We start from the raw sequence: 13,937 nt of genomic DNA on the forward strand, positions 1-13,937 counted from the left end.
TTTTTCAAAACTTTCTGGGTCTTTTTATGTTTCCAAAACCTTTCCAGGCCTGGAATTTGCTTTTTTTTTTTTTTTTTTCCATAACTTTCCCAGGTTTTTTCAAAACGTACGAACCCTGGCTAAGTTACCGTATGCAACACCAAATGTGAATGGAATTTCCTTATTGTAAATGAATGATTTTCTGACTGAGCAAAATATTCATCGCGACTTTATGACCTCCCGGTAACGCTAACTCAGTAATACAGCACCGTAAAGGAAAGACCTTTTCGACAGCAGGTGTGGTAAAAACACTACCATTTTCATTTTCCTCCAAAGCGGCCTCTAGAATCAACACAAACTGAAAGTTACATATAGCCACTTTAAATATCTTTTTTGTGTGACTCTTTCCTTTTTTTCTCTTCTGTCAAATTCAAACTGAAGTGACAGAATACATCTAATAGAATATGTTGTATGGATACCATATGATTTGCCTAATTTGTTCTCTTAATAGCATGGATGAAATTTACAGATCAATTAAAATAAAAACTTAAGTGGGGAAAATACAAATGCTTCCATGCAGGACATGAGCTCACTGAATGATTTAATGAATATGAATTGTGTGCTATGGCCTTTGCAGTGACAATTTCAACTTAACACCTATAGAAGATTTGTGTGAAAATACCAAATGAGGGAGTATATTTTACAAGAATGGAGTTCATTCCTTCTATAGCATTAAAGAGACTCGGAGAATCTGAGGAGCATTAGAGCGGTTGTTTGCTGGTGGTGGCCACACACTGCACTAAGTCACCTATCTGTATGTAGTCTGGGCATTGACTTTGTGATGAGAAAATACATTTTGATTGGTAACGTATGTATTTTAATTAAAACAAAACAGAAAGTTTAATCGAGAATACAGCTAATAAGTTCAGTTAATACAAGATGATAGTATGCCACTTTTCCATCTCTCTGACAATTTCCTTGATAGCTGCAGAGCTGTATGGAAGAAGAAACAAGGTTTTTCAGTGATCCAGATGCAAGATGCATGTGAAGATCTGTGTCCAGGTATCTTCTATTGTGTAAATGGACAATCTATTCAGTGTTGCCAACCTGGCAGGGTTATACAAGGTTAAGTTTATGGTCAGAAATGTCACAAGAGCAGAACATTAAATATGTTTAGCAGAAAATCAAGTTGTATGTCTAACAAACAAAAAGAATCATACACACACATCCTGTAACAAAACAGCCACAGCTCACTCCAGTGTAATCTAGGCATCATCAGGTTTGTCTGCTGGTGGTCCACATGGTTGAAGCATCTTCTCCATCAGGTTGAAGCGGACACGCGCTTTGCTCTCGTTCTCAGCGACGGAGAAGTAGTTGAGCAGGTCAAAATGTCCCATGTAGGAGCAGTAAGAGTCTCGGTGCTGGTTGACCAGCCATTCCCACTTGCTGGTGTCGGCGTGTCCTGTGCCGATGTACTTTGACTGAAGATGCTCCAGTTGACTGTGAATGTTGTATCGGTCTGTCATTCTTGCGGCGATGAGAGTCCCAGAGGCTCTAGACAAAAATCAGAATGTGAATCAGAATCATATGCACTTGCAAGGAATCCACCTTGGTGTATTAGGTGCATACGTTAACATATTAAAAAGGGAATAAACAAAAAGGCAAAGTACTGATACAGTCAAGAACATAAATATCAGGGGTGTAAAGATTCTCCGATACGAATCGGTATCCGGTTGTATTATCACAGATACGACTACATAGATACACGGACCCCTGCATTGGTCTAAATAAGGCACGTGCCGGTTACCGGTTTTAAGGTATACCACAGTTTGAAAAAGTCAGTTTCAAAACCACTAAAGTTTCCCGTTAAACCGTTCCTGCGGAATGAGCTGTTTTTTTATGAGTCATCCCGGACAGAAAGTGTCGGTCCGAAATCCCTCTGCCTGCCAACGTGCAGCGTAGAGTGTCACGGCCCCTTCCCCTCCTGTTGTTAGTGCGAGTGTCTGTGCATTATAGCTGCAGGAGATGAAACCCTAACTCTTCCCGCATGTCTAAAAAGACTGAAGCCGGCTATGTGGGAATTTTTTTGGGTACTGAAAAAGCACAGACGACCCAAACAAATTCAACGTAACGTAACGCTGTCTTTGAATGAACGTTTGCAATCAGCTACGAGAGTTAACGTAGCATGTCTAACAATAGTGACATAATTATTTCAGGCTGCTACCGAGGCAGATAACAGGCTAACGTCAGCCATTTTCCGTCCTAACGTAACTTCACTAAGCAAACAAGTACACATTTTCTGCTAAGTTGGTACTTTTACAGTAGTGTTAAAAAAATCTTTCACCATTGTGTACATCTGGTTTGCGACTATCTGTGTTGTACAGAGAGTGTAAACGTGGTATTTTTGCTGAAGGTTATCATACCGTCAGAATCTCATACCGGCCCATGCCTAGTCTAAATGGACCAAGATTCGGCCGATGGCCCATTTCTAACGTTACGAATCGGTTGACTGAAGCTTTGCTGTCAATCCAACGAAGCTGCGTTGTGCGCAATGCTGTTGATAGAGACGGGTGTGTGTTTCTTTGTGAGGGAGACAAAAGCCTTAACATTTTTGGACTTTGTCAACATTAAGGACTTGGTCATTCATGATCGGGATGGCTGGGACCAGCCAATCAGCGCCTTTGTTTGGGTTTTGCAGAAAAAACATGTGCCGATTGCTAAATTTCGTTTTTGGAGTTAGCGGTGAAAGTGGCTGAGAGGAATACATTCTGGATATTGCAAATTGTACTAGCTGTGGTTTGCAAGTCATCCATCCACACGTGTTCATACACATGTGAGTAGACTTGTATAAATATGTAGGCTATAGATATGTATTTGGGTGTTAAGTGTATATTGGCATTTATATGTTCTAAGATGTTAAAGTTTCATTAGCACAAAAGTCCGCTAGCCGCATGCTAACGCTCACAACAGTACGTACTTGCGTTATACTTTAACGTTGTATATGATTATAAGGAGTGCTCACAATGGCTGTGTAACGTGGACCTGTGTTTGAGTTACTGTCTCTCAGGACTTTACAGCAGCAATGAGGCGGTTTCATTTAACATGGAGCTGATGTGGATGTTATTGGATTTAAAGAGGCTAGCTAATTAAGTTGAAATTACAGTGTATACTATTAGCATGTCCTAGCTTTACTATTCCCTGGTCCATTTTACAAAATATATATTTATTTGAAGGTAGGCAATGCTTCTTTTATAGAAAATGTTTATTTTAATTTATAAATGGGAAATCAATGTGTGTACATTGAATGGATATTAACTTTATCTATCGGATTAAATCGTATCTCATCGCACCTAATCATTTCATCAAATCGATCGGTCTCACGATATGGCAAGGACATAACTTAAGTTCATGCAAGAGGCGCACAGATCGAATTAACCATGTAACAGTTAAGCAGTTAAATTGCTAGTATCTAGCTGAAAAAAAGAACATACAGCTACATCTCTGGCTTAGTCATTGTTAAATGAACTACTGTGTCTGTGCTTAAGCCAGTTACTTGTTCAATATAACCGTAACATAGTAAGTACCGGGAAAATAGCTCCCTCGCTTTTACAAACAAACAAACAGTTAGCTAGTATGCTAATGTTGGCTTTCTGGCAAACAGTAACGTGAGGTTAGCTAGCTCGTGTTAGCCCAATACAAGTATCCTCGAACCTTAACTTAAACTGTTCTTTTAGCTAAATATATGTTCCTTAATGATCATATAGTTTTCAGGTGCTAAAGATACTTACTCTATCAAATGTAAAGAATGTAAGCGCGAAGTCAGAAGATGTAAATAATATGTTCCTCCGTTCGCACTCCGTGGCAATGCAATGGAACGATGACTTCCGGTAGGTTCCACCTGTAAAATGAACCGGAGAGAAACAAATGGGGGTAACATTCTGTTCCTTTCAAATTAGATTCAAATTTGCATGGCCAGTGTTGCCCTACCAGGTGTACCAGGTACAATAAGGATAGTTTCATCTGTTTGTAAGCTTTTTTGCCTCAGACTGACACACAACAAATGCTTTATTTTGCAGTTTTTTTTACATCTAAGTAAAAAAAGTTTTCTGAGAGTATGTCAAATTCTTGGTAATTAAGTTTTCTTATGTTAACACACTTTTTGGGTAAAATCGCTTCTATTTGTATACAGGCTGCAAACAGCTCTGTTGTATCTGACGCCCTTGTTGGACTTTCATCTTCAGGTATTAACAGTACTTTACTCCATGATTTGGTAATGTAACATAGTGTACCCAATGCAAAACTGAGGAAGTGAGTCTAAATGCTCGCGGCTCTGTGAGTCTGTAGGCATACCAGTACTTAGAGCTAGCTTAAAGCTAACATCAGCACACTAACATGCTCACGATTACAACACTAAATTATTGATTTTTAGCAAGTATAATATTTACAATGTTAATCTTGGTTTAACGTTTTAGCATGCTAATGATTTCCTAATTAGCACTAAACAGTGCAGCAGAGGCTGATGGGAATGCCATTAGTTTTTATTTGGGCATACATTTTGTACTCATAATGTACAACATTCCATGGCAATGAAATAGTAGTTCAGTAACATTTCATTGTGGACCAAAGTGGGGGACAGACCAATAGATCCCTAGAGTCACACTGCTTTGGGTCCTATGTCCCTCAATATTCTCCTAATATGACCATGATGAAGGAGACCCTTTAAAAGGTTTTACTTGTCAGCAATGCTTTATTTCCCTAGGTCAGACGTATAGTTTATGTGGTCCGTTATTTTGGAATCACCCACATACAGCTTACAGCCCATTTATGTTATATTCTTAAAACCTATGCCCTCAAATTTGTGGACAGAGGGTTTTTTTTACTTCCATTCCATCTCCACAGTAGCTGAATACATTTTTATCATTCAAACTACATTTGAAACGTCAATCTCCCTTCGTTAGTTTGCAAACATAGGGCCCTGGGAACAAAGCATAGACCCCCACACTGTCAGTGTGGCTAAAAACATCAGTGAACTTTTACTATTATAATATTTCTATTGATGCTTTTATTTTTAGTAGAGTTGTTGTTTATCTTACTTATAGAGTACCTATAAAGTGCATTCATCCCCAAGGAAATTGACTGAGCATGTAACAAGTTATGGTACATGTAGGAAAGGTGTTGATATTGGTACTGTGTCTGTTTTTTATGTGTGCAGCCTGCTATTAATAGAAATAACTAGAAACCCAGAAAGAAGCTACAAAGTTTGCTGTGATAATGGAACTCTATAAATGCAGGGAAAGTAAAACAATGCCGTCAGAGGTTAATTTACACTGACGTACTAAAAGCTAGGCATTCAAGTTTAGGTATCGAAAAAGCATTAATCTTGGTATAAGATCCCATCATTAAGGTTCACCTTCATGTGTGATTAAACTAGACGGCATACTTATTTAATTAGGTTTCATGAGGACTGCTGCTCATGACTGGATTGTCTGTTTAGCTCACCCGCTCTGTAGAAAAATCCCTGAGGAGAATAACTCAATATGAAGGATAACAGTGATAAGAAATAAACTTCCATTTATCACACTGCACCATGGAGATCTACAGGGATAGAGATTACATTTCTGATAGCACGTCTTAGTTGAAGCTGCTGAGTGAGTTAGGTCAAAGACACCTTTTTATTTATTTCACCTTTTATTTTTACAGGCAAGTCATTAAGAACAAAATCTTATTTACAATTTTTTTTTCCTTATTTCATTAATGAGAAAAAGTGAGAGTGCCCAGATGATCTGATGAGCCTTCCTTTCCTTTTATGTTTGTGGTATAATGCATTGTGCAACATATTCAGTCTCTATTGGCAAAATAGAAAAAGTAAAGAGTTCATTGTGGTTTTTAAGACAAAACTAGACTATCTTCAGCACCTTGGCATAAGAGAAGGTGAATGCACAATGGGGCAGCAGACAATGGGTAAAAGATGTGGGATTTGCATCAGAATGAGAATAAAGATACACTTAAGTCATTAGTCTTCTGAAATCCACTTAAAGGAGAATAATTGAGATAGAAGGGGGGGATGAATAAGATGTGCTGTTATACAGCCTGTTACATTATGCTACTCCTTTGCATTATCTCTCTGTGTGTGTTTGATCATGATCATTATTAACAGGCCTTTTCTTCAGTTTCTATTTCTGTAGCAGTCCGTACCTCAATATTCAACAATTTGCATAACTACACTGCACTACATTTTAATTAGAAGACAATATAGAGATATTGCTGAATAAATATGCTGTTAAATATATACACTACTGGTCAAAAGTTTGGAGTCACTTTGAAATTTCCATTCCACTCCATTATAGACAGAATACCAGCTGAGATCAGTTGCATTGTTTTTTCAACCAGGGCAGCAGTTTTCAGATTACATTATGTGCTTACATAATTGCAAAAGGGTTCTCCAATGTTTTCTCAGTTAGCCTTTTAAAATGATATCAGATTAGTAAACAGAATGTGCCTTTGGAACATTGGATGAATGGTTGCTGATAATGGGCAATGTAGATATTGCATTAAAGATCATCCACTTCTTTCTACAACAGTCGAGAACCCTTTTGCAATTATGTAAGCACATAATTATAATTATTATTGTTATTACATGTCATTTAGCTGACGCTTTTATCCAAAGTGACTTACAATTGCTATACTCTATATCAGAGGTCGCACACCTCTGGAGCAACTAGGGGTTAAGTGTCTTGCTCAGGGACACATTGGTTGATGTATCACAGTGGGAATTGAACCCAGATCTCCCACACCAAAAGCATGTGTCATATCCACTGCGCCATTACCACCACCACCACCACCATGGTTTACACCATAATGTAATCTGAAAACTGCTGCCCTGATTAAAAAAACAATGCAACTGATCTCAGCTGGTATTCTGTCTGTAATGCAGTGGAATGGAAATTTCTATGTGACCCCAAACATTGGACTGGTAGTGTATATCTCAGAAACATTTGACGGGTCCCACGGGTCCCACTGTTTCCTATAATTTCCTAGAAAGGAACTAATATGTAACTCTCAATTCATAGGAAGGTTCCAGGAAATGTAATTCAGTACTTAGTGTAATTATTGGTGACAAAAAATGGAGAGTGTCTAATATACTTCCTGAGTTATTCATTTCTATCAATTGTCTTTTAGTCAGTACACAGCTGGTCAGCTGAACATGAAATATAGGGAAAGTTTCCAGTCATTATTAAATATTTAAGATTGTATTTAATTTTTAGGAAATTACAGACTTTGGAGCTCAAGCACCTAAAACACAAAATCCTACAATTATCATTACCATAATGCAACTCAATAGCATCTTATAGTAGACCCTTCCTGCCTGGTAAACACCCATATCTTTCATAACCCATGACCCATTTTGTGATTGAGGCTTTATTTTCAAAAAGTGTTAAACACTGTTATCACAAGCATAAGTAGTAGTATTGGAGTAGTAGTCCCCATGACGAGTAAATTGTTCTTGATCATATGTAAAATAGGCGGAGTGCCCCTTAAGACAAATGCATAGAAGAAGGGTTTGCTAGCTTTAGTTCAAAACGTTCAAAATGTTCTACTCAAAGCTCTCCTTGGTATGGAATTGTAATACTGCAATATTATCTTTTTCACTGAAATACCTTGTCAGCAGAAATTGGGTTGTTAATGCAATCCAGATAGTGTAGAGTTTGTCTTTGTAGATGGTATTACAACTACTCTGTACAATGCACCTTATAAAGTGTGGAGTGTGTGCTCCAAAGTGGCTGAAAAGTGTCAGAAAAGGACACGATATGTAGTGAAATGAAGGGTCACTAGTGTGTATAGTGTATGTGCATGTATGTGTACGTGCATAAGAGTATAGATTCAGTCTAAATTCTCTTCCTCTAGTTTCTTTGTTTTGTACTCTGCCAGATAGATGTACTGTTATTACACATTTGCATAGCTACATCTAAGGTAAAATAATAGTCACAGGGGCATAATGATCAAACTTCGATAGCCAATCTTTTAGTGAGCAGACCTGGGAACAGCTATGCACTAGCAGGAGGAAAGGGTAATGAAATCAGGTGGATGGATGGGAATATTGTCTGACTGGATGGCTCCTGTGCCCCAGGACGCCCCCAGTCCTGCTGAGTGATAGCCTAGTAAAAAAAGGAGTCAGCGAAACGTCCAGTGATTTAAACCAACTGCCTTACATAGAGCCAATTTCAACCAACAGGTGTCAGAGTTAGATAGAGACAAGAAGTTAAAAAAAAAAAACTACACCCTGTCGGGTTGTTACAGCTATGACTGGTTAGTTGGTGGACAAACCAAGGCTGCTCATTGGTCAGTTGTCAAACAGCCGGCTTTTGCTGGGTGGCTGGTTCATTGGCGGACAAAGTAATGAGGTGGATGGCAGCTTTACAGGACTCAGTGGTCATTTGCTTACTGGTACATTAGTCAGACCAACTGACTGGTTTGTTTTTCTGGCTTACTTCCAGTCTGTTTTCTTGGGACAATCCATGACTTTCATTTCCCCACCACACCTGAGATTCTCTCTACAACGTCCATCTCTCATCCTCCTGATGTGCTTTGAACCACAACAGCAAAATGCAATGTTCCTCTCTGTCAGACGATGAGAGCCGGTTAGACATTGATCTTAGTGTGAAATAGCCTGAGGAAACTACTGCTCTATGACAGTGCTGAGTTGTTGAGGTATTAAAGCCCGGGGGACCTAAATCGGATTTGACACGCCTCTTGAACATTCAATCTCACTCCTTCTTTCGTCTACTGTTTGGTGTTTCTTGAAGGATTTATGTCTATTTGCTGTTATAAACTCATACATTTTTCCAATGGTCACATGCTATGATCAGTCAAGAGCCTGTTCACTCAAGGTGTTGGTTATGACCTGAGAAAATCCACAATCAGTAGCAACAATAAAACAAGACTGGCCTTTGGCTTTTTCCCTGGAGCCTTCAGAGCAGAACAGCAATGTGAAGCCAATAACCGGATAACCACTGTGTGACCTTCTCAAATGAATAGGAATCACATTTTTTCTAAGTATAGATACAGCGCTGAATGTCATTATTTGGCCATGCCTGTTGCAGGTACTGTGGTATTCTACATATTATATGACAACCCTTTTAAAAACATGATTCCAAAGTGTAGAAAACGTGCACTTTTAATCAATGATATCAGATAAATAAACACATAAATATATCGCAGGCTGCTCTCATGAACCATTCGTACATATAGCTACGAAAATAAATGCACTGTAATTTAATGTTTTCCACATATTTATAACTACAAGCCCCAAAACACATCCTGGAAAAAGTTAAGGGGAAAACACAAAACTTTTACCCAAAAGAGCTGGTCTGTTGTTCCACGACCAGGACGGAATCCGCATTGTTCCTCTTCAATCTGAGGTTCGACTATCAGCCGAACCCTCCTTTCCAGCACCTTGGAGTAGAGACCCCTGTAACTGGCACACACCCTCTGGTCCCCCTTTTTGAACGGGGGAACCACCACCCCAGTCTGCCACTCCTTAGACACTGTCCCAAACTACCACGCAATGTTGAAGAAGCATGTCCGCATCGTAATGAGATGTATGACCTTATTAAATATGTCTAATCTAATAAAAGGACATCATAACAGAATGTGGTACATTTACTTAAGTAATCAGCTGTTACATGAATGCAAAACAGCATGTTAAGGGGAAAGGAATGAGCCACAGTATCCATTTCTGTAGGATTTGTAAAAACAAAATGTTCTTTAATCTTCTGATATAGACCCTCATTTTTCTTGAGACAAAGGCTTTGAAATATAATGTCATTTAACTCATGTTTTGGTTGATTAGCTTTGGTTTGGTTGATTAGCTTTCCGTGAAGACAAGGGCAGCCTCACAACATCACGTCTGAATGAGAGCACCGTCTCTGCAGGAAGAGGGAACATTTAACCCACTTGATAATAATCGCTATGACAGGACTAATCATGCTGTCATCTCCAATAACATAATGCCTGGCTCCCCGACATCCCCATTCATGACAGGATGGAGTTGAAGGCATGTACGCAGACATACATGCAGTAAACACGCCCACGTCGGTCTGAGACCGTACTGATCACGATTTCTCAAACAGACACCAGTGTAAGCACCTCATGCACACTACACATGCATGCATACACATTGAATCCACGGTGACCTCACAGATTGTCTCGGGTTGAGAATATGCACGCATGACCTTTTGAACACATTTGAATTTCAGACGAAATCTGATGTGAAATTCTGCAACAACAGAACTTTCCTCACTGTTTAGAAATACCTTTATTTTTTTGTGGTTAAATAATCAAAGCTTGCTTTACTGCAATCAAGGCATCCCAGTGTGAAATAATAAAATAGTGTGGAAACCAGGTTCAGTCCATATAGATGCCCCCTTTCACTTCCCCTTGACACTTGGTTATACGTAGCACCATATGTCATGCGAGTGCCCACTTGCTGAGCGAGGGCGCAGGATCGGAGAAGAGCAGAGGACTAAAAAATGAAATGCACCTGCTGATAAGCGGGCTTAATAATTGAGAATAATAGTTGATTTTAAAATACTCACAAAAGGGAGGAATAAAGTACAGATGACTCAGCAGAGAGTCAGATGACTCACTTTCATATATAGGTCTTTAAACACAGAATAACAAGTTTGTAGGATGAAATGCAGAATTGCAAAAATAATTATACAGTATATTATTTTATACTCCATTATGCGCTGTGCAGAAATAATGATGAAAGATTATATATACTGTATGCCCTTTGAATGTACATAATTGTTCTCAGCTCTCGACCTGCCAAAGATTTTTGTCAAAGGTTTCCAAAGGATTTACCATGAGGGAAAGTGCCAAATGAAAAAAAAAAATCAAAGACATTAAAAATCATTACCTCTCCCTCACAGACGTGAGCATTTATCATGCCAAATAATTATTTGTGTACAAATTTCAAGTTCCTGTTATTGTGCATGCTAGCTCACTGCAATGGCATACTGGGACAGTTAAATTGGAACAGAGGATGCTGTAAATGTTATTTGTTACACCAGTGCTTTTACTGCAATGACCAGTCAAAATTTCTGCTGTGACATCTGAATCCACAGCCAAATGACACACACACTGAGCTGACGCAGCAACTTAATCGCTGAAATATGGAGAAATGGCACAACGATGAGTTTTTACATTACAGCAATAACTTGGTGGCAAATTGTAGTTCTAGGAGCTAACAAGTGATTGATGGGGAAAAATAGCCCAGCCTCAGCCTCAAACTGATTTGAATTGTCAAATCCAGTAACCATGTCTGTCTCGACCTTACAAAGTGTAGTTTAGGTTGATATCCTCATAATTAATTTTTATCTGTTTGTAATTTGTACTACTCATCGTTGAGAGTATAGATATTTAAAGCTGTGTCATGTTTCAGCTTGAGAATGGAATATGTGTATTTGAAGAGAAGACACACTTTAATGCAGATGATACTTTATTCTGATACAACAAAAAAGGCATTCAGTGAGACTTAGAATTACATTTTAGAACATAGAAAATGCATGAATTAACAGTAACATTTTATGTATTGTGTTATGTGTTGTCCATTAAGTCAAAATTATCCTCTGTACATTAAAATACAATAAATGCCATTTTAAGACTTGACAAGTTAAGTCATGATTGAATCACAAGTCATGTAAATAAGCAAATGACAGAAAACAGTTAAATGGTGGTATGGGTACAGATCATGGACAGTATCTTATACATTTTATTTAAACTTACCATTAAGAGTGTATTCTGTATGGTGCACCAAGTGCATGCTGCAAAAAAATATATATATATATATGATATGACATGATATATATATTTCAAACAAATGTAAACAAAAGCAGAAATTCAGCATTCTCACCAGTTGATGATCCATGGAATAAAATAAAAAGCATTGTTCTAGGACTAATTAGCTCCTAGTATTATTTGTATTCTAAGGAAGAATGTAATGTGTACTAAAAAAAAGCCCAGTGTAGCTGCTTAGCAACTATTTGTAGCTTCAAACAGTAGGATTTCACTTTAACGTTAAAAGAGAAATGGCTTTTAGTTGAGGACTAACCAAAATGTTTGGCAAATGTAACACTACTACTTATCATAAAAAAAGGTTATGATGTGGTTTGGTTTGTATGTTTTGTGTCTTTAGTTTGTTTTATTTTAATATGTTTGTTTATGATTATGGCATTTCTTGTCTGTGTCCTAGTGTGAAGGATCTGGAATATGAATAATGAGATGTATGTTTGAAATATCTTTACACTGTTTATGTAAAATAAAAAACAAAAGGTGACACATGGCACATCAAAATTAGTTTTGTGCACATGATGTGTTTTGTAAAAGAAACATACATTTTGTCGCACAACAAACACTGCATTTAATACAGCATGTGACACTTGATGCCCCATTTCAGCCAAACTCAGCTACAGTTTTGTAATATTTCAATCTTAGACAATTTGGCTACATGTTTTTACACGGTTTTTCCTGTTGTGTTAGCTGGGGGCGTGAAAGACTGAAAATAGTAGTCTACTGTACAATCTTTAAAAATTGATTGAAAGCAAAAAAAACAGTCTATAAAGTTAAATTCTGCATACATTTTCAAATTCACAAGGTTTTCACACACATTGTTTTCCGATTAATATACATCACTTAAGTTAGTTTAGAAGCACAGTAACTTGCTTGTCCACCATGATCAGAAATAATTTTCAGGAACAGAGTAGTTATAGTATTTTACATGGGAGATAAATACAGTCATGTTCATCTTTACAGATCATTACAAAAATAATAATACTGGTACACATAATATCAAGTAGAGCTACTATAAAGGCAACTGGCAAGTTTAGCATACAGCACAACATGTAAGCACAAGCAATTCTAAAGATTACAACATATGTACAATCCTGCTTGGCTCACTTGTTAACTTCTTCAGAACCCATGCCTGGTGTAATGGCTGTTAAGCTGTAGTTAATCATTCACTGGTAGTACCATGTGTTCACATTGTATGTCGCAATAGCACAATATGTGTGCTGTGCAAACGGGCATTGTGTTAACTGGTTTAGATGATCCAAGCTTAGTACAAGGATCCAGTGTGAGTAACACAGCAGGTTTCCCTTCTGTACATTCAGAAGTGTGTCAAATTCAGCAGAGAACATACAGTGCTCTACTGTATGTCTATTTAATGATAAATTCAGCGAAGGGTAGAAAACATAGTTACAGAGACAACATAAAAACAGAAGAATAAAAGGAAATAATGAAGACAGAGGGAGCATGGAATTACAACAAAGGGTCAGGTGGGTTGAGAGGGGAGTCTTCCTGAAGTGACCAAAGCCAGCATGGTGCTGTGCAGATCAATCAATGAAAAACAGTGTTAATAGGGTGAACTCCATACAGAAGCTGGACAAGAAGCACATTTGGTGCTGTAAATAACTTTTCTGTCACCTGCTGTCCAGTGATGTCTTCATGTGGTGAGGGAGCCACAGAGCCTTTGAGCATTAGATAAAAAAAAAAAATCTAATTAGATCCTTTATTGTCCAGTTTCCCCGATAAATCCACATTTTCCAGACTTCTCACACATGCAAACACTTAAAAAAGAAAACATCAGGAGCAACTGTAACAGATTGGAGGGAAGTCACATGAACACTGCAAACAAGATAATTGATAGATTTTTTTTTTTTTTTTTTTACAACCTACTGGATTAGCGATATGAGGGTTAAGAGAAGAGGCTTAGATCAATGAGGCAGCTTTGTCTGCAGCATACAGAACAAAACATCATGTGTGTGTGTGTGTGTGAGTGCGATACACACATACACAGGACATACTCAGTCTATATAGTGTATATTATAGTAATAACAGCAATAATGAAAACTAAAAGCTGTAATAGCGTTAATGCACAAAAAGTGCAACAGCTTCTTCGG

General features: G+C 37.9%; 1 protein-coding gene across 1 annotated transcript; it reads right to left on the reverse strand.

Annotated features, from left to right (window-relative positions):
- Positions 1–833: 833 nt before the first annotated feature.
- sf3b5 (splicing factor 3b, subunit 5) lies at positions 834–3,879 on the reverse strand. The gene is made up of 2 exons (XM_078273425.1): positions 3,768–3,879; positions 834–1,533 (listed from the first exon to the last, which is right to left on the reverse strand). Exon 2 carries the CDS (start codon positions 1,503–1,505, stop codon positions 1,245–1,247), a length of 261 nt encoding a protein of 86 aa, XP_078129551.1. The 5' UTR covers positions 1,506–1,533; positions 3,768–3,879; the 3' UTR covers positions 834–1,244.
- Positions 3,880–13,937: the final 10,058 nt, after the last annotated feature.

Source organism: Sander vitreus, chromosome 17 (genome assembly GCF_031162955.1).
Source record: "Sander vitreus isolate 19-12246 chromosome 17, sanVit1, whole genome shotgun sequence".
Taxonomy (NCBI): Eukaryota; Metazoa; Chordata; class Actinopteri; order Perciformes; family Percidae; genus Sander; species Sander vitreus.

Excerpts from the sequence above, each read along its gene's own strand:
- sf3b5 (XM_078273425.1), bottom strand. The coding sequence starts at position 1,505 with ATGACAGACCGATACAACATTCACAGTCAACTGGAGCATCTTCAGTCA.